The 21,826-nt window shown below is 41.4% G+C and overlaps 1 protein-coding gene across 2 annotated transcripts in view; it reads left to right on the forward strand.

The window, feature by feature from the left end:
• The first annotated feature begins 2,242 nt into the window (after positions 1-2,242).
• Positions 2,243-21,826, forward strand: part of UBE2Q2 (ubiquitin conjugating enzyme E2 Q2) — a 45,360-nt gene continuing 25,776 nt past the window's right edge. Inside the window, exons 1-2 of one of the 2 annotated variants that reach the window (XM_021546781.3) lie at positions 2,243-2,637; positions 17,663-17,767. In XM_021546781.3, coding sequence (XP_021402456.2) covers positions 2,452-2,637; positions 17,663-17,767 — 291 coding nt within the window. In that variant the 5' untranslated portion in view covers positions 2,243-2,451. The remainder of the gene's footprint in view (positions 2,638-17,662; positions 17,768-21,826) is intronic. The other variant, XM_021546782.3, reaches the window with a different exon arrangement.

Consider the following 21,826-nt stretch of genomic DNA (forward strand, 5'->3'; position numbering starts at 1 on the left):
CAACTGTAACTACTGGAATCTGATAGAGTGCTCCTGGAGGGCTATACCAAGATTCATTAGCTTTATTAACCCGAGATGTCAGGTCCTGCCCTGTGTACAATCATTTTGGTCTTTGGGAAACTCTGGGCTTTCCTGAATTATCTTATGACCAACATGAGATTCATGTCAATGACCCGTGGCAAGTCCTGAAGAAAGAAACAGGAATGAGTCAGACATGTCTATCAGCTCTTCACACCTCTGAAGCAGCCTCTGAATTCCAGAAAAGGAGACAGCCACGATGTGTTCTCAAGGTCTTATCACAGAAACTAATTCACAGTTTGCACAATGCCTACTAAATACTGAGAAGGGCAGGAGAATTCAGAAGAGTGGTGGCTGTGCAGCTGCATGTTACTTCTTGAAGCCTGCAACAAAAAGACAGATTGAACGATCTGGGGAAAGTTCTAGACTGGGTTTGCAGAACACACTTGGCCAATTAAACAATTTGTTTGGTCTGCCTGATGCTCAGGAGAGGTGTGGTGAGGTATCCTCCCAGCCAGCACATCCACACATCTCAGCTGTGCAGCTGCCAAAAAAAGTGTGATGTCACAGTCAGCAGAGAGGCAGAGGAGAGGGAAGGGAGATGAGAGGACAAGGAGGATGGAAGAGCAGAGGTTCGGATAGAGGCAGTTCTGGTAAGGTGCAGTTCAAACTTGCTAAGCCTACTCACCTAACTGCTGCAGTGAGGCATTCCTACCAGGGAAGTTGGGCTGAGCCACCAGATTCATTCCTCTGCTGTTTTATGCATCACACCATGCAATGCCTGACAAAGTCTGCTTTGTTTGGTTTTGTCTCTGGGGTTCCCATAGGGAGGCTCTTCCAGGTCCTCCCTTTCTGATAGGTATAGTCATTTTCTGCTGCTTATTTATAGTTAGTTTGCCCCTATGCCTAAACCATCCCTTATCTCTCAAAGTTCTTTGCCCTGACTGTTGGTGTATTGACACACAACATTATATCCACTCTGGCTTCACTTTGCAGGCTGTACAGTCTAAGCAATAGTTCAGCCTGTCTAGAAGAGCTGAGTTGCACATGCTGTATAATCAGAGTCTTTCAAAAATCCTATGGACTTTCTGGTATCTTTCATTCAGAGTATTTAACCAGTGTTGATCCTTCCTGCGTCCTTTTGTAGCAAAGCATGCTCTTTGCAGCTCTCTTTCCTGGAAGGATAGGAATCTCAAGCCCACAAATCAATAAAACTTCCATATGCTTGGAGCTGGGCATTTGCGTAACTGTTTTTCTGGATCACGATTAGAGTTCTCACCACTTGACAAGATTCAGCTTGTGGTTTGTGAAGTGCTGCCAGTTTGTCTGGAATTAAAGATTTACAAAAAATATCAATTAAAAAAAAAGGCAATTCACTGTTATAGGTTTATGTGTGTATTGCATTAACTAAAACCTGTTTGGGAAATGTGAAGGACACAGCGCAACAGCATTGCTTGTATAATACTTCTCATCATGTGAGAGCTGCTCTATATTCACAAAGAACTGACAACTATCTATATGCAAAACCAAGAGGGGAAGGGACAAATAAAGGTGCAGAGATGCTATTTCCAGTGTCAGGAAGGGGCAAAACCTCTTGATCTCTGAGTGTAGTGACTATTTACTTACTTTCATGCATTGCGATACTTTTTCTGGGGATAAAATGTTTTACAAACAATTGGAGGGGAACTTAAATGGAGTAGAAGCAATTTTTCTTGGCCACTGTATTGCTGATTTCCAGCCTCCAGTGACTGACAGCAGATTTTATGAGTATGGATCCGCCAGAAACATCAGTACAGGAATTCCTGGCTTAAGTCGACTGCCCTCCGAGGAGTACGACTAACAAGACTCTGAGATGACAAGTGCAAACCCAATGCTGCAGTTTTTTCTCAGCAAAACAGGAGTGCGGTGAGGAAGCAATACCGCATGCCCTTCCGCCGGGCTGAGCGGTGGGAGAGGAGGAGCAGCACGGGCGAGCGGTTCCTGCGGTCCGGCAGCAGGAGGCAGTGCCCGGGCAGGGCTGGGGCGGGCGGGCAGCGCCCGCAGGTGCCGCGGGCCAGGCGGGCCGTGCCCGCCGGGGGCGGGAGGCGGCCCCGGGGGAGGAGCGGGGCGCGGGCCAGCCCCGGTGCGCGTGTCCCGGGCGCGGGGCCGGGCTATAGGGAGGAGGGCAGGGCGAGGGCGGGGCGGTTGGTGCGGCTGGCCCGGCCCGCCGGGGAGGAAGGGAGGGGAAGGGGAGCGGGGTGCGCTGTTGCCCTTTTAAGCGAGCGAACGGGCGCCGGAGGCCGGTACAAAGGGAGCTCCGCCGTGCCCCGCCGGCTGGGGCTGCCCCGGCCCCGCCATCTTCCGCCCCGCAGGCGCGGCCGGGGCCAGGGTCGGGCCGGCCGAGTCGAAGGGAGGCGGCGGCAGCGCAGGCCCGGGCCCGGAGATGAGGCCAGGATGTCGGTGTCAGGGCTCAAGGCCGAGCTGAAGTTCCTCGAGTCCATCTTCGACAAGGACCACGAGCGCTTCCGCATCGTCTCCTGGAAGCTGGACGAGCTCCACTGCCAGTTTGTGCTCCTGCCGCCGCCGCCGGGCTCCAGCCCGCAGCCGCCGCCGCCGCTCACCATCCACTGCAACATCACGGTGCGGGGCCGCGCGGGGCGGGCAGGCCGGGCACGGCCCGCCCTCGCCATTGTCCGCGGGGAGGGGGTGACTCAGCACGGGGGGGTCGCTCCTCAGGGGCTCCGGGCGCCCTCCGCGCTGCCGCCACAACAAAAGTTACAGGGGGCGGGCGGCCCTGGCCTCTCCTGCGCGGCGGGGGCTCCTCCGGGGAACCCGGGCAGGGGGAAGGACGCGGGGCTGGGGCCGTCGCCGCCGCTTCGGGGCCGGGAGCCGCGAGCCGGAACAAAGGGCGGCCGGGCCCGGGGAGCGGTGGCGGGAGCAGAGGGGGCCCCGGCCCGGCCCGGCCCGGCCCGGCCCTGCGGCGGCCGGCGGGACTCCGGCGCGCCGTGCCCGGAGCCGGCGGCCAGCGGGCGCTTTGCCGAGTGCGCCACACGGCCGCGGCCTGCGGCGGGCCCGGCCTCCCCCGCCGGGCGGCCCGAGGGGGCCGCAGCCACGCGAAACTTGCCAGGGTCGCCGCCGTGGCGCGGTAACGCGGGGCCCCGTTCTGCCAACCAAGGGCCGTTTTATCATAACGGTGCCGTTAAACTTGCCAGGGTGCCAGCAGCCGTGTCTGTACTGACGGTCTGCTGCCTGCCGAGGGCTTTGAAGGGTCTCCTCTCTCTGGGTTTTTTCCCTCTTAAATTCGTTTGGCTTTATATTTTTTATATGAGTGGAATAAAACTGGGGGTTTATTCATATTTATATGAATAAAACGTTCAGTGTTGTGTGATACAGTAACAATCCTCTGGTTCTTTAGAAGATTAGGGCCTAAACTTGCCGAAGGATCTGAATGTATTGGCATCAGTGATTCACGTACAGGAGAGTGCTGGAGGTTTATTTTTGTTGGGTTGATTGCAGTTCTAAGTGAATTTAAATGCCGTATCAAGATTCAACTGAACAGTGACATATTGAAACACTTTGGGTGAAAATAGCATGTCTGTGTTTAAGGAGGATAACTTCTGTTGCTTTGTTTTGTATTTGTATGAAAGTTTCAAACACCACGGTGGTCGAAACATTTATGTAAATGTGAATATTTTGGTACTGAAAGGTGAAAATGTGTGTGCAAACCAGGCAATTTTAATAATCATTACTGGATTCTCACTTGCCTTAACCTTACTAAAGGCGAATCGTTAAGTGGATCTTTCAGTTTTCACAGTTAACTGTTATGTGAAGTTGCTTCTGTGGTCATGGAACAGATTTTTGTTTTGCTGGGTACTTGGAAGACATAAAATTTTGGGTTTTATGGTAAAACAAACAAGAAACGTTGGTGTTCTTGTTTCCAGACATGATCTATCAGATGATGGGTTTTGTGACTTCATATAAATATTTTTTATTCAGTAGTGAGTGTTCCATTGCAGAGAAATTTGGCTTTCTGTTTCCACACAAAATTATCTATTTCGTAAGTCTCACTCTAAACAATAAAATGGAAGGTCTGATGGTTGTGCACCCTTAGTTGCTAGTTGAATTTGATGGGTTATTTCTCCTTTGTCAAGTCACAGCTAACAGGTAAGCCAGCAGTGAGACCTGAAGTTGTGCTCAGGATTTGTGCTGTGGTGTTTATGTGCTTCTGAGACTGCTTTCATTGTAACTACTTTCGATAGTAATTCTCATTGCGAAGAAATGTGCCGCCTTAGCTGTAGGCCTTTGCTTGAGGTGAGCAAGCAAGAAACCACTTAGGTCACTGTTGTCATATTTGTGTTAATGAGGAAATGGTGTCTGCAATCTGCTGTTACAGTCACTTGCCCCAAAGGTCAGGAGATCTCTCACATGCCATTAGACTTGTGGCATATGAACTTGCAGAAATAACAGGAAAAGTGCTCTTGGAAACCTCAGAGCTGAGACTTCTGCTTTGATGAAAAGCTGTGTCTGAGCTTCTTGAAAGTTCTGTTTACACTTGTCTGTGAGCATCTCGGTGCTTTCCAGTGTTGACTAATTTCTTGTTCTTTGAGGCAGGTGGCTGTTTTCCCCATCTTTTAAAAATAAATGGGATAGAGCAGTCTGAGATATAGACAAGGCTCCCTTGAAACAAATGGGCAACAGGTGATAGAGCCAAGAACTGGGCTTCCATCCTAGTTTTTTGACACACATTTTAGAATTTGTAAGTGTCACAAAAGTGATTTTTTTTTTAATCCCCCTTCCCACTGAATGGAGTCCCTTGGCCCTAACATCTGATTGCTTCCAGATATTTTTGGAGTTTTTTGTGGGTACTATGAGCTAGAAGATCCTAGGTCTTTTTTACTGTGCTTCAGTGGCTCTGCAGGTGCTGAGGGAACTAGGACTTCAAATAGCAGTAGTGGCATGCAAAGACTGGTAAGGCTATAAAGTTGTTGGTAAACATGTTTTTTTTGGGGGAGACTCTCCACATCAGAAGCTGCTGCCTTAGTGGATTTGCAGAGCAAATATGCAATTTTACCTGTTTGCTTCTTCTAGCTAATTTTAACCCCTATGATACTGATCCAGCCAGGGTCTTTCCTTTACTCAGCAAGAGCATCCAGTGGCTTGTATCTGGATGTTCGAGAATCCTGTTAAGGGGGAAGAGTAAGCACAGAGCTCAATCACCACTTCTTTTCTTTGTGGTTCTGTTAGCATACCTCAATAGGTTACGTAAAATGACAGCTGTCTAGCTGTGTGTAGAGATGCTGAGGTTATGGGATGGAGACATATCTGTTAGGGAAGTAAGCTTTCAGTAGTTAAAAAGACATCTGATAACTAAGTTGGCCCTGAAATTCCCAAAAAATCTTTCCTTTTTCTCTCCAGCCTAGAGGGAAGAGGAAATATTCCTCTGGAGAAATGAGAGAGCATATATTAGGAACTGTGTAGGTCTCCACAAGTTTTCTAGACTAAAATTCAGAGTTTGTGAAGTCTGCCACTGGCATTTCTCACTGTGATGATTTGCTGATTGTCTTTGTAGTATAAGTTTGTAGAACTATCAAAGTTCAGTATTGGCTATAGCATCTCAGGGACACTGTACCTGTGACACTGAACACTGCTTGAAATTAAAGCAAGATACATTTTATCTGATAGCTCCTCTGTTTATAGAATGACAGCTGAACTTTGTCCAAGTCTGTCCTTCACTGTTTCTGGTAGTGACCTGTATTAGAGCTTACATGGTTAATCAGATTATTTTGAAAGAGACACTTCAGGGTGGAGTCATCCCTGACAGAAATATTGCTACTTATTCTTGAGAACTGTCCAATTATTGAACTTGTTCAGGCTGTGTACCTTCACATTCCCATTTTGTTACACCACCAGCAGCATCCCCCTTTGGAGTTTTATTTCTGTTTTTCTTAGGTTTCCATTTTAGTTAACAGCACTATTCTATTTGATCAAGTTCAATAAACCTTGTCCTATTCCTCATGTGTTGTGAAATAGTATCAAGCATCTGGCCTTACTTAAAGGAGTGTCTTTCTTGATCATGACTTTAGGTAAATGTCCTTCAATACAATCTCTAGCTTCAGTCTGGTACCTTATCAGACTTAGGTCATGGTATTGCAAAGGGTGTGTTAGAATTATTCTATGCCAAAGTATCTTCCTTGTTATTTCAAGGAGAAGGACTAGTCTTGATTGCTGTAAAACATTTTGTATTTTTTATGACATCTCTTCTAAGAGAAACTGGGTATTAATATCTCTCCACCCATATGCAAAATTCCTGTTGAAATTCTGTATCCTCAAGTGACCCTTGCAGGTAGAATGGGGGGGTTTGTGCCAATTCCATGTGGGATCATGTTTGCCCTAAACAGATGTGCCACTCCACATCATGGGGCTGTGATGTGCAGTGATATCCTTCATACTTCAGCAGTTCATTTCAGGTGATGTGGCTGACTCAGTGAACTCCTGCTTCTCAGTTGGAAAGAAGCATCTTCTGCTGAAAAATACCCTCCTGCTAAATCAGAGTTAGAAGCTGCTATGAAAGACATTAAAAGGTTGCTGCCTACAGATAACTGCAATTGATGGGAGAAGACTTTATTTTCCCTTAAAACCAGAATGGATGAAAAGATACTACCTGTAAAGCTTTTGACAAGTTGGGTGTATACAGAGAGCGAGTTTATTGGAACCTGGGACAGTTCTTTAAAGGCGTAGGATTTTCATATTGAACTCACTCCTAGCTAATGCCTAGACAGCTGGTAACCTTTCTGAAAGGTTATTTATTTGTACATGGAACTAACCACATAATGAAGGAGGCATTCCATTCCAACCTTGGATTTATTTCTTTTTTTACATCATCAGGCATTCTGTAGTTAGGTTAAGACCTTTGTTTCTCAGTATATGGATGTCACGACTGTATAAAAGCATACGTGGTTTTATCTTGATAATATGTACTTTTTAGCTAGGGTTAGATATACTTGCTGATTTTTAAAAAGGTAGTCATGCAGCTATTATCAAACGTAAGATGCAATAGAAATTGACCAGGCTTAGTAATGTTTTATTTAGCAAACCAAAAATTATTAAAAGAGTAGTGAGGGTTTTAGTTTGTTCTTTTATGTCAAAACTGTAATTGGAAAAAGAATATCAAAAAAAGGAGTAGGTAATAGTGCTGTTTCTTACAGACCAGTAGAGGCTGTGTGCCTTGTGAGGTGGCTGAAATTGAGTTTGCTGCATTAAGGACTTGGCTGGCATGTAAAAGTTCTTACGGAGTTCTTGTTGATCTGGACTGTTTCCCAGTCTGGTTTAGCTGCACAAACATCTGTCCCGTCACAGCAGGGGCACAGCACTGAGAGGGAGCTGCTGGCAGAGCCTGGGTGGTGCTGGGGACGGAGCTCCCCTGGCTGCACGGCCTGGGGTGGCACCAGGCCTGGGCCCGCACCAGCGCCTGCCTTCTTACAGCGGCAGCTGGACCAGACGTCACTGCAACAGAGCTTGTTTGGTTGAAAAATCTGACTCTTTCCTGGAGACTGCAAGATACAGAGATGGAAACAGTTGTCTAAATAGTATTATTGTTAGAAAAGAGGAGGTGAAATTTCTTGATAGGGGCAAATGTTTGTAGAAGTTGATTAACAGAAAGTACTCCTATTTTAGTTATACTAGTTAATGTAGTCTACTGTTCAGTACTGTCAGGTTGTTTGTCTTTGTTACTTTGAAAGGTTGTAAATGCCTAAATTCTTGGCTGGAGCATTAGGGGCTTATTTCCCTTGAAATGGCAATAATCCCTTTTTAGGAGACATGATAGTTGATGATTTAGTATGTGTTCTACTGTGTTTCTTCAGCTATAAGCTATGTAGGAGAAGCAAAAATGATCTTTCTACCAGCTCCTGGAAGACAACTGGAAAAGTAAATGACTGATTAAAGTAAGAAGACACTATTTAGTATTTAGATCTTCCATCAGTCTGCCTATATGCAGTACACTTTAAGCGACTATGATCACTGTAGTTCTCAGTTGATCTCTGGTGGAATCAAGCATGCCAGTGTGTTTTACTTATGTCTTGTGTCCAGCTGTAATCTCTAAGCGTGGTATAAAAATAATAACCTTACATGTGGGGTTTTTTTATCTCTTGCTTACAAAACATCTTGGTGTACTAAGTGCTGTAGAGCAGCTAATACATGACTTCTGAAGATTTAGTATGAACTGTATTCTCCTTTCTCTCAGACCTTATCTTTTCCCCCTTTGCAGCAAAAGAACTCAATGCAGTTGGAGATCTTGCAGTAGCTTCTCCAGTGTGTATTCAGGAAGGCAGGAGCATAAGCTCTGTTAGAACTTGTATAGTGGCATTAGAAAAAAAAATCAAAGCGTTCCTAAGCAGTGGTGTTCAAGATACCACAGGCTTCCTTGAATTTTTGAAGTAGGAAATAACTGTGGTAAGAGTTGTGGTATTAAACTTATTAATGGTAAATGCTGGTTAAACTCTGTGGTACTGAAGTTGTGCATGTGGGGGACAAAGTTCCAACCGAGTGGCTGTAATCTGTAAGGCCTGTGGCCAGGCAGCATCAGGGCAGCTGTGTACATGTTACTGTGAGGGGAGAGTTGGGGAGCCTGTGAGTGGTGGTTGGAATGCTCTCAGGAGTAAGGAGCAGCAGGACCTCTCTCAGCCATGGGTGAGAATGAAAAATTTTTCTGTGTGCAGGTGTGTCTGGAGTACAAGTTTGCAAAGGGAAAAGGTAGAAAAGGTGGTGATTGCTCTTGGAGGGGGGAAGGGGCACAGATAGACAATTCTGAGTGATTTCAACACTTGAAAGATGTAAATTCCTGAAGTTAGAAAAAGGGGAAGCCTGGATCTTTTGGGTGTATCAACAGAGGTGATACCAGAATTTGCATACTGTGGGGTAACTGTGTACGTGATAAAGGCGAGAGCAGGTCTGCAAGGAAACTTTCTGGAGTTGAGTTGGAGAGAGGGATGTGTCACAACTTAGTTATAATCAGTTCTTCTGTTCTAACCATTTTAGAAGCCATTTCTTGTTACTCTGGCTTTGTGACACTCATGTTGATGATAACTGGCCTGTATAGTTGCAGAAGTAGGTAGTTAATAACTCGTGATGATTAGAATGAGTTGATAATTTGTTTCAAGTAACTAGACTTCCTGCAGGAATTTGGACACATCAGATCCTGTGCCGGTAGTAAAGAGTACTGCAGAATCAGATTTACAAAATACCTTTCTCTTGAGCCCACGTGTGTAGCTGCTCTTAGGTAAAGCACTGCCAGTTTGAGTGTGTGTGTAATGTATGCAGTAAAGAGAACCCCTTATGTCTGAGGGCTCCCAAACAACCAGCCTCTGATAACTGGCAAGCTGAGGGTACAAGCACACAGTGGGTTTTTGTGTGTGAAGAGCAGGATAGCTTGAATCCTGCTGCTGTGAGGTGCTGTAATAAAAACCTGGACATAGTCTCGAGTCTACAGCCATATTCCCAATAAGCAAGTCACTTAGTTTTCAGCAGTGCTATGTGCTTTGCTCAGTTTTGAGTGTGGAGGATGTTTAACTTTATTTGTTGCTGTTAACATTGGCAGAGCAATGCTGCTTAACTCCCTTGGGCTGGCCCTCCACAATAGTGTACATATTCAGAGACTGCTTGCTGGTTGAGAACAACTGACTTGCTGTGCTGTTAATGCCATCCTGTAGTGTTGAGTTGTGTTTGAGCAGCAGTTCAGTAACATTTAGTGTATTTTTAGTTTGGGTCTGGACAAAAGTGGGTTTTTTTCTGTGAATTTCCCTGAGTGGAGAGATTACATGCTGCATTATGATGATGTGGAAAATAAAATGCTGTGTTTTGTCAGAAAAGTGCATTATTTTTTCTTTTGTGATCCTAATTCTTGGTTTAATTCTCTGTAGTTTTGTTCTGCTGGACAAGTAGCCTCCTGCCTTTGGTTTGATAAGGAGAGAGAATGAGGTTGTGGCAGCTGATAAGAGAATCTGATAAACCTGTTTTTTCCAAGGTTATGTGCAATTTCATATATGGGAATTGGCAGTTGGGACATTTTGCATAGATTGAGTAATTTAAAGAACAACTGGTCATAAAGACTTGACCACAAGAAATGTAAGAATTCTAATGCTACATTTACATTCATGTTTGTGACCATTTGAAGTGATGTTCTGTGCCTTTTCTGCTTTGGTTGTAGATGTTTTGGCTTCTTATCCCGTAGTGATATTTTGAGCAGTGAGAGATGTGTGTACCTGGACAGAGAGATATGGAAGTAAAACACTTTATCTTAGATTATTCTACAAACTCTGAAGTTACTGGCTGCTTGTATGTGCCTGTTTGAAAGCAGCAGTTGCTGAAGTTTTCAGGAATTTTTTTTCCCCATCAAAGTGTTATTTTCTGTCTTGGGTATATAAAAAATTTAAGAAGTTAAAGATTCCATAATAATTTCAAGAGAATTCTATGACCTTAGGTTGAACTGGAAATTAGCACAGATGAAGATGCAGGTTACAAACTGCTTGGATTTTGGAATAATTTGTGCACTTTGAAATACTCTCCCTTTTGATACTTCCTTAGTTCTCATGGTGGTTGTCAATGAAGATTGGCACTTACAGATGCTGCTGAATCTGTATATTTCAAACAGTGTTCCATGATGTAAATCGGTTGATTTAGATCCATGCTGTGGTCCCTGTGCACTCGTGCAGAAGGTGCAGTGTCAGAGCACCACACGTGCCTGTGACACCTGATGTGACCGCAGGGGCAGTGGCTTTGCTCTCAGAAGGGGTCTCCAGAACCATTCTGTATACTCACAACAAACATTTCCTCCTGGTTACTTTTCTGGTAGGCTTCTGCAATCGGTAGAACTTGTTTGTACAGAGAACTATATTTTTTGGGGGACAATTTGTGGTTGCAGAGTGAATTTTACTGGCATCTACAGAGTTGTGATTTGTTGTGGTCTTTCTGTTCCATGAGGCATGTACCTTTGACCTTCCCATCTCTAGCGTGGCTGTGTTTAATAACATGAACAATTCTAGAGAAAGGTCCTCTGCTACACTTGCCTCCTTCCCTGGAGAGTGTGTGGGAGAGGGTGCCTGTGACCCTGTTAGTTGTGTTGATTTAATGCACTCCTGAAGTACTGAGTGTATTAGCAGAACTGACACAGAACAGGTTTAGGGGATTCTTTCACCTTCTTCCTGTAAAGGTGCAGAATGATTAAGCTCGTGCAATCCCAGGGATCCTACCAAAGGATGATGCTTCGCCTGGGATTGTCATGTATAGGATGTACTGTCGATACAGCCATTAAATTTGAGAGTAGAATTGCAGTAATTTTTTGTGTTGTAGAGAGAGATGTGTATTTCAGACAGCTGAACTTGGTGCCTTACCAAGTGCAAGATTTAGAACAAGTGTTCTCACTGAACTGAGCTTGTCAGGCTTTCGGGAGGATGTAGAAAAGTAAAACTATACAGGCTTGCTTTTGGGCAAGTTAATGGTATGTTATATATGATTTTAAAATTCAAGAGACAAAGCAAGTTCCTCTTGTTTGGTGGTGATGTTTAAAATTCACTTTGCTTCCTTGTTACCACAGATACTAAATTTCATTTTAAACCCTCCATTGCAAACACTTTTCTTATTTTCTAGAACTCTGGATCACTGACATGCTAGAAATGACAAATTTTTCATATCCAAAAGTGCAAATGTTAGAGTATTGTAGTGTTCAATTATTTGATCTACACAACACAGGAAATGGTGGTGTCTGAATGTTTGAAAATAAAAAATGGAGGGGTTTACCGGAGGTTTCTAGAAAATAGTTTGATTTAGATTACTTTCAATGAAAGTGATTCTTCATGCTTTCTTCTTTCTTAATTATTATAAAGGATTGGTTGAGAGGGCAGATGACAGCCTGCTGGCTTTTAAAGGTTCTTAAGCCTGTGGATTTTACTGGCACTTGAGCTAGTGGTAGAAAATGTTTGCTGCTTCTTAAGCTGCCTTTGGAAAATTTGGCCTCTAATAATGGGAAACAGTCTGTCAGTTGTGTAATCACAACTAATGCTGTTCTAAGTAGCTGTACTAGTACTAGTGTTTTATGGTCACCAAGCTAAACTTTAGCTTTAAGAATATTTTTTGTTTTCTGTAATCCTGATATTTTTGTTAATATTAACTCCATGGTTTTTTTTTTTTCTCTAAAGGCAGCTTGATACAGGTGGAAAAATAAGTGGTGAATAACTGACTAACAATTGCAAATAATGTGTACTAAAGTGTAGCTACTTCTTGTTTATTCTTCAGTATTTATTGAATGTTCATGTAGGGTGTATATATGACCCTTAATAAAGATCTGATTCTGCTGTTTAATTAAATGGACAAAGTTGGAAAGCCATCTGTGATTTGAAATCAATTATTTGGCTTGTGTTTATAGCTGCAAATGTATTCACCTTGAGAAGATTGTATATTAGGCCTCTGAGATGTCTTGTTCCATTAGGATTTACTTCATTACCAAGATTTGAGTGAGCAAGAATGGCCTCTTTCCAGCCTTCTCTGAGTATTTAAGCTGGTTAAAAGAACTGCCTTTTTTAAGTAAAGGAAGGTGAAAAAAATTTTTGGGACTGAGAAAATGAATATTAGAAGGTCTGTTAGGAAAATTACTTAAGTTTTATTTGTATGTGGTATGAAAAGAATGAACTAGAGTCTGTCTATGATGGGGATTTTGCAAAAACTAGCAAATAGAAAACAGGTTGAAATTTGTTCAGATGGTACGCTAAGGATTTTTGAATAAAACCACCCCCACACTGTTTCAATCTAGTATGATTGAGAAATTAAAGAAAATTAAGAACTGTCACTGTGATTTTAAATCATAATATAGTAGCCATGTGTTTAAATGTATGATCCTACCATTTAGCTGTGAAAAAAATGGCTCAGTTGTGTACAAGGAGAGATTATTACTCTTTTGCCTTCTAACTGCAAATAGAGGTTACTCTAATATTAAGAGTGAGAGCAGGATGTTTTGTTTTAACAACATCACAATTGTAAAAGTATTGTAATTTAGAAATGTCGCATTTAAAAGTGTCTTACTGATGTCAAAATTGTGTCACTGTAGCTTTAGAAAGCAGGCTGAAGATTATATAACATTGCAAGGAAACGGCCTTATTGTTAAGGATGAGAAAGCTTAGATAGGATATACGTAGATGATAGATCCTGCCCAGGAAAAGCTGTATTAATGTGTGTGTTCCTGGAATCTTCTGTTTTGCTGCTTTATTTATTTCTTTTTTCCTTTAGTTAGCAAAATTAAATGTAAGTAGAGCTCTTACAGAGGATGTAATGGAATGTCTGAACAGAGAGATCCCATGTGTATTCTTCTAACACAGTAGTTTTTCTAAATGAGTTTCATCAGTTTTGAAATTGTTCCCATGGCAGGAGTGCAGGGCTTTATTCCCTTTGTATTTTGTGTGTTTATTAGCAGGCTAAATTCTTTCACTGCATTCTGTGGCAGAAGGGTTTGTGTTCACAAAGCTCCCAGTCTGTCCTGGTGCTGATACAAAGAGTCTCTAGAAGTGATGATGCTATGAATTGTAATTGTATGTGTGCTGCTGTAAACATCCTGCCTTTGTCCTGCCTGTGCTGGGAGGTGTGATGTCACTGCTGTCCTGTCACCGGGCACTGCTGTGCCCACAGCCCTCCCTGGGGATGAGCCCCTGCCTTCGCTTGGGGAGAGCAGCAAAAGAGCAGCGGTTACATAAAACATCCCCAGTACTGAATATGGTGAGAGCTGTGCAGCTGAGAGAGATTATAGACACAAAATCACTGCATGGCAGCTCTCTAGTGAAAGGCCCACAATAATGAGGCTTTTTAGCCACTGACAATTAATAGTAAAATAACTGCTATTTTAGGCTTCCTCTAATGAAATGTCTTTGAGAAGCCTGTGTTCCTTACATGACACAACAGCTCAAACCCACCTCTTATCTCTGTAGCATGCAGATACAGAAAAATAGCTGACTTAATTCTCTCAACAGAATTAGCTAATGTGAAGTTCAGTTGCTTGACCTTACAAACCATAAGCTTAGCTTTAAGTTGCCTGCTGTGGTTATTACAAACTCATGAGCCTTTTTATATCTCAAGTTCAGAACGGTTGAAGTTCATGTGTGAATTTTGTATTTCAAAATAGAGTGACTCATATCCGCATGGAAATCAGCTGTTCCAAAAATATGGATTACTTAGAGATCTAAAGAAACTTAATTCCATATATATTTTTTAAATTAAATTACTATATTTATTGGTAAGTCTGAAGAATTAAGAATCATGACAACAAAATTGAAGTTTAATTGAATTTGTATTTTAATTTTAAGCATCTGTTGTGAAGAAGCTGGTATGTGCAATTAAGTAATCATATTTCAAAAATCTAAAACTTGAAATATTTTCTGAGCAGCTGACTAAATATGCTTTCAGTATTAAAGAAGAGCCTTTCTGAGAAGTGTGCTCTTCCATTCATGTTTCAAAAGCTAGATCAGACTAAAAATTTGAATGGTTAATTTTTAATAGTCATTCATGTGTGCTATACGCTAATAATGCAGGCAGTATCGAGTCTATGTAGGTTTTCTCACCTGCAGGAGGGCTTGTTTTCAGGGCACGAAATGAGGTGAGTGTAAACCATGAGTAAGAGCTGTCACTCAGAGCAGGAGGCAGCAGCACATTCAAGTAGCCACTGCAGTGTATTTAAACTCATAGTGGGATTGCTTGATCGTCTCATCTGCACTGTCCCTGGCTGATGACAGACACACTGCAAGTATTTTGGAGAAGATAATTATGTAGGCCCCTAGACTGGAACAGATACTGGTTGCAATAAGGAGTGTCCCACTGTGCGGTTGTTCCTTATATTCTTCAGGTGGAGAAATCGAATTGTCAGAAAAAATTTAATATAGACAGGAAAGAGTTGGGTTCCACTTTCTAAGCCATCTTCAGATTCCAGATAAAGTTTAGAAGAGAGGACTAGCAGATGTTTGTCTTCTATAAATCTTTGCAATTAATAGACTTGTATAGGTCTAGACTAACATAATTTTAAAAATACTTTATTTAAAAAGAAGCCAAAAAAGCCTGTTATCAGAATGGTGCATGCGCAGTCCAAATGTGACTGTATCTGGAGAATATTTATATCCTATTGAGTCTGAGGATTTTAAAGAAATAGATGTCTTGGTGAATCTTAGAAGGGATGTTGCTTGGTCTTTGTATTTCTTGATGGGAATATTGGTGTGATCTAAAGCCATGGTAGTAGTGTTTACCCTACTGCCTTTCTCTTAACTTCATGAGCTGGACGAAAAAGTTTGGGTCTCAAGAACTGCTGGGTCAAACAACTATTCAGGCAGTGGGGCCACAGTTAGCAGAGATTCCCTTGTGCTGTTCCCCCTGCACATCTGGATCAGTGTGCAATGAGAAAGTCTTGAGGTGAGAAGGTTGCACCAGTGCAGAAGACTTCACAAGCAGGTTGCATATTATTAAAAATTAGTGAGATGTTATCAGTACAAAACTTGAAATACCTTTAATGACGTTTAGCTCCTAAAAACAACAGTTTAGAAACCCAGTGGCAACAGGGAATTCAGCCTTGTTTCTCCCACAGACATAGAGGTTAATCTGTTATGTGAAACTGAGGAGAAAATACACTCTTCTCCAGCCCTGTGTTGTGTGAAGGAGGAGGGTGATTAAAGCTCATCGATAAGCCTGCCTTAGCTGTAAATCTTGGCAAGCTGGACTTCCTTCCTAGATCTCTGAGATCTTAGACCACAGTTAATCAAGAACAGATACTCAAAGGTCTCTGCTTTGAGGAGGAACAGCACAAGGGAATCTCTGCCTGAACAGTGACCCAGCTGTTCTTGAGACCCGAACTTCTCTGTCCAGTTCATGAAGGTAAGAGGAAGGCAGTAGGGTAAACACTACTACCATGGCTTTAGATCACACCAATATTCCCATCAAGGACTACAAAGAGAAAGTGAAGTGTAATATAATGTGCTTTGAAGTGAAGATGAAAGATGTGAAAACTTTGTCTTTTTCATAAAGCTACTGGGAATATAATGTATTCCTTTAACAAGGTTTTAGCCGTGATTTAGAAAAAGAATGTACATAAACTTGAGGGGATTGAACTTGATAAAAAATAAATTTTTGCAGAGGCTTCAGTTTACAGGTGGGATTTTAGACCTCTTTATCTAGAACTTCTCTGGAGCATGGTGTCAGCCTGCATTGCCAAAGCTGATGTCCTTTAGTCATATGGCTTTGTTTATGGGGTTCAGCACTTCAGATAGATGGTAAGTTAGGAAATATGCTTTATTAAAAGCCAGTTCTGACATGCTTTCTTCATGTATTTTTCTCATTTTCAAACCTTGCCTGTTAACTGTTGAAGAATGAAGCATAATTTTTTGTCTCTGGAATGAGAAAGATGGATTTTTTTTTTTCCCTTTTCAACTGCAGTGAGGGAAATGAATGAAAGTTCCCTCGTTATTTTGTAAGAAGATAACATCTGGGTGATAAAACTGAGGTTCAGCACTTTGTCCTCAGCTACTAAAATTTAATTGAAAGGGTGAGAAGCGGAGAATGCCTTAAATAACTAAAGCAAAACAAGTAAAATCCACACACATCAACAACAAGAAAGGACACTTACTGTTGAGTTGGAAGCCACATGGTATTATTCCATCCTCACAAACTTACCAAACCTGTGTGAGGATAAAGTCTGAATCGGTTTTTAGAATGTCTGACCAAGAACCAAGGGCTTTCTGCTTGCCTTTCTTGTAAGAGGGGTCTGCCAAGCACCTTTGGAAGGGCTGCATGCTGTGGCACCTTAGTGGCACCCACAGACAGCTGTGGGTCACATCTCTTCCAGGGATTCCATCTGCCCAAACCATGGCTTGTTGTGGGAAATGGAGCATACCTGTAATCCTGTGAGCTCCTTTGGTGTCACCTGGCTGTGTCCTGGCAGCTGTCTGCCAGCTGTGGGACACTGGATGGAATAATGGAGTTATGCTGTGAGCTCTCCTGGATTCAGGGTATTGCATGAGAGAGCTTCAACAGTGCAATGTCTTCAATGAGCCTTGGTGGTACAAAGATAAAATGACAGATTCTATCTGGGATAAAACTGATCTGCCAGTTAAATTGTCCTCCAGGGTAGGACATTGTATTGCTTTTGGCTGTGGGTCAGTGCTAGAAGAGTTACAATAATCCTGTTTGAGGAGGAAATGTAAAATGCCAGCTTTTATCACTTTCACAACTTTTCAAGAAGCTGTGTTTTTATTAAAAATCAGCATCAGTTTTATTCTTTGACATTTACTACTTGTGATTCCATTTTTTGCTAAATATCACCCATAGCACATTCTTAAATTTCTCCCTCCTGCCCCACCTTCCCCCAAGGTTTTAAATATTTCAGCACTGTTTCTTATGTATATCTATCAGCTGAGGGATAAAAATAGGTTGAAATACTAGAAGAACCAGTTGGCTGGATTTCTTTCAATTTCTTTTGCATTAGCTAAAAATGTGGTGTTATAAGCTTCTGTGTTACCTGACATAGAGTAAGATTAAAGGTGATATTAGCACTGTTTATGAAATTTTGGGGGTAAATGATTTTTTTTTAATCTTTGGGATTTTTTGTTTATTTGTTGGGTCTTGTGTTTTGTTTTTTTTTTTTTAACAGGAATCTTACCCCTCTTCATCACCAATATGGTTTGTAGAATCAGATGACCCAAACCTGACTTCAGTCTTAGAGCGTTTAGAAGATATTAAGAAGAGCAATACTCTGGTGAGTGAAATATTTTGGTTATTTTGGACATTTGGTTGGGATTGTGTGTTTACTTGGCTTTGTCATATTAACAAACAGATCAGCTGGTTCAGTTTTAGGGTTATTTGGGGGATTTTATAAATACAAGTTTTTCTGCCAAAAAAACTTAGAGAAGCCAAAAGTAATACAAAATATTTGAGGCAAGAAGGAAATGATAATTTCTTTTCGAGAGTAAGCTTTTAAGTAAAGTTTCAGCCCCAGTAATTAGTGTGATGTTTTTTGAAAATAATTAAACAGTGAAGTGGATGAAAATGTTAAAACTGCTGAATAAGGCAGCTGTTGTAGAGTTTTCTTTGCACAGAAATCAATTGCAGAGGCAAAACTTTGTACTCTTGAGAATGTGTATTCTCCAAATTATGAGTCTTAATACCAAGAATTCTTGGTTTCTTTAATTCCTTCTTTCTTTCAAAGGAAACTTGACCTGATAGCTTCTGGTTCATCAGAATGTTCCTTGGGTACTGATACGTTTAAGCACTGTTGTGGCTTCGGACAATTGCTACTTAAAGGAAATCTTTGTATACAGATTCTGATGGCTGTTTTGTATTTCAGAAAACTCAAGCATTGTGTCTTGCAATAGGAGCTCAGGGGAAAGGCACATGAATATAAAAATTAGCTTTCTAGTCTGTAGGAAACTGTCCTTGAATAGTGCTTGGAAATAAATTTCAGTACAAATGCAGTTTGTGCCACAAAAAGGAGTATTGCAGCATACTGACAAACTCAGGTGATTTTTATTAATAGATGATATTAACATTTTGTGTTTATTTTCGTGGACATGAATGTGATACATAAAAAACAAATCACTCTGCAGAATCCTGCTTGTTGCATGAATTATGTGCATAGTATTTATCTGGTTTGGGAAAAATTGGGAATGTTCTTTCTTAGGAAAACCTACTACTTGTCATGTTTCCTGGGAATAATGTTCATCTAGGATATCTGGCTGGCCTTACATAAGAATGTACAAGTGTCTTTTTCTGAAGATAGTTTAGGATGCATTTGACTTCTAGCAAAAATAATTGGGAAACTAATAAAAGTGACTCTTTGTGGGCCTTCCCATAATTAAAAACAATTGTAGAGGGACGTTAGTGCTTTCATGCATTTTGTTGGCTCTGATTGCACAAGATGTACATCTCTATTTTCTAATTCAACCTAAGATTTAGACTGGACTATGTTCAGAAGAATATTATAAATCTTAGTCTTTAAACTTTGCCTTGAAAGGGGCAGTAGCAGAAAATCTGGCCAAATGAACTTTTTGCTTAAAAGACACTTTTCAGAAGATTGTGCAGCTTGAAGCTGGTGTGGCTGATATTCAGTCTAAAGGTTCTGAACAAGATATTTCCTGTGTGCAGCTGCCTGCAAAAGGTTGGAAAACTTTGTTGTAAACATGCATGGGACTTGTTTTGCTGAATTGCATGTGCACACAGACTGCTTATGTAGCTGGTAAGAAAACAGCTTCTGCTATCAAGATTGTACTTGCCCATGTATAAAAGCTGATGGGTTGATGTAATAGACACCTGTGATGGCCCATTGGTTTCTCAGGAATCCACCCTGATTTGTGCTATGCCAAGGTGAAGGCAGATGGGAGTGGTTGGAGAGACAAATATTCACACTACAAAATCTGATTTCATTTTTGCTCCAAAGCCACGGCTTGTGACTTTTTAATTGTTTCTTTTTTTCTCCGTACAACTCTTCCCTCCCTTTCAATGGCAAGGAGGACTTACATAGAGACTTTTTGCAGCTAAGTAGGAGGGGATAGGGGAGTACATGTAAAAATCCAAAGGCTTCTAATTTATCACAGTCTCATAAAAATTCGCTTTGTTTAATTTTTAATAATCTAGAATGTTATAGACAAGCTTTCATTTAGTTTACTGTAGGTAAAGTATCATTAGTGCCATGTTACTCTAAACTCAAAGTTACCGGAGCAGTCAAGTTTTGAATGGAAGAAGGCATAGGACTCTTCCAGGAGCTCAGCTGTGCTAAAAGCAGTGCTAGCACATGTACCCTGGTTTAGCCTTTGGTATTCTACTGCCCTTTCTACCTCCTTTGTAACATGGAACAGGTGCCAGCTGTTGGGAAACTGAAAAACATGCTCTTCAGGCATAAATGTTTGAAATGTGGAAGCCTTGTCATTTGACATGGTAACATGAAAACTGGTTTATGATGCTGAAATCATAAATGTGTTTCCTGGAAAATCTTCTGTGGGTCTGAAACTGTTAGTTACCTTGCACCAGCATGCTGCTTTTACTATGAAAGTTTGTCAAAACACTAAAAATGTTGAAAGGTTATTAAGAATGTGATCAGCATGGATATCATCAGGTTTGGACAGTTCAGCTGCTTGGTTGTCAATGTTAGGCAAGTAAGCAGATGAAGAGGTTACAGAGTTCTTTCAGCCCCTAGTGTCTCCTGAATTTCCTTCTGAAAATCAGACATTCTTTAGATTTTCTAAGTATTAAACTGCCATCTGCCTTCTAGTGGCTGTGCTATGCAAAAGAGAAATCTTACTATGATTTCCCTAGTTCTGTTTAAAGTGATGGAAGTTACGTGACGTGAGTCTGAAACCTCAAACCTTATTTCATGCGATGTTAAGTATAACTCTACACCGTTTGGATGTTTGCTTCTTAAAGAGAATAGGGAAATGGGCTGAAATTCAGAGAGCAACTTTAATTCTCACAATCCAGACTTTAAACTTGCATGGAAGATGTCAAACGTAAGTACACAATTCCTGGCATAAGTATGTTTACAACTTGGGTAAGCTGCTGTCTTGAAATACACTGCTTCTGTGTTAATATTTTAGATTAAGTCCCACATGGAGGCATTTCAGGGAAGAATGTTGTCTCTTGCAAACTCCCAGTGCAGCAGCTGTTTCTGTAGTGGGAGTCAGAGACGAAATGCAGGAATCCGCTTTGCTTTAGTCTGAAACTGCCCGAGGCTGCAGAGTGTGGGGGAGGCCAGGCGAGGTATTGTCACTGTTACCTGATAACCAAGTAGTGGCCACATTCCAAGTGGCAATTATTACTTCCCTCTGTTTCCATTTTTATCCTTCTTCATCACTTTCTCAGTGGTAGGCTAAGATTTATTGAAGCATTTATTTTTATATAGATATTGTGGGTGTAGGTAGAGACACATAGAAAAATTAAGTCTTTCTGTGCTTAAACTGTACTTCTTAAATTCATTTTTCTTGGTAATCAGGAAACATGGTGTTTCATAGTGAGCCCAGCAAGATATTAATATCATCAAAGGCATCCTAAAATTGTTAATGCTTTCATACTACATTAAGAAGATATCTTCATACATAAAAAGGCTGCCTAGTGTAGGCTGGGTTTAAAAAGAATAATTTTAAACTCTTTTCGGATGTACAGAACATTAAGATAGGGAACAAAATTCCAAGAGGTGTTTGTGTTCTAAACCAGCATTATGGTGTCCAAAAGAACCACCAACTTCTCAGAACTCCTGAAGCATTAAAAATTATAGAGGATGTATATTCTAATGGTGTAATTTTTGTTATTTTGATATTCATTATAATCATTATGGCAAATTTATAGATGTGTTGTTTGGTCACTTGAGGGTTTCCCTTCTGCAGACTCTTCACATCACTCCTTTACCCTGTGGGTTATGAGTTCTGATTGCTGTTTACTTTGTGCTGTAGGCAGTTTGTATTCCAGGGAAACTACTGATAGCTCACTTTTCTTCAGTAGCCTCTAAGTGTGTGTGTTAAGCATTCATTTTACATTAGTTAAGCCTGTGAAGTGACTCTGGAAATACATTTAAATTATTAGTACGTGACAGAAATCTGCTCTCCCTTTTGGTAGTCTGTTCATGTACATACCAACACATACCAAACCATGCCAGGCTCTGCTTAGAGCACAGGGCTGGATCAGATGCTTTCCAGATGCTACTTTCAGCTCAAATTACCCTGTGAATTTTCATACAGATGAGCAGAAGATAAGGGATAACAGTGATGGTGATCCATAGCAGAAAGATCAATAATATTAAATTAATTCTTGTGGAGGAAAAGTGTAGCAG

Source organism: Lonchura striata, chromosome 11 (genome assembly GCF_046129695.1).
Source record: "Lonchura striata isolate bLonStr1 chromosome 11, bLonStr1.mat, whole genome shotgun sequence".
In the NCBI taxonomy this organism is placed as follows: Eukaryota; Metazoa; Chordata; class Aves; order Passeriformes; family Estrildidae; genus Lonchura; species Lonchura striata.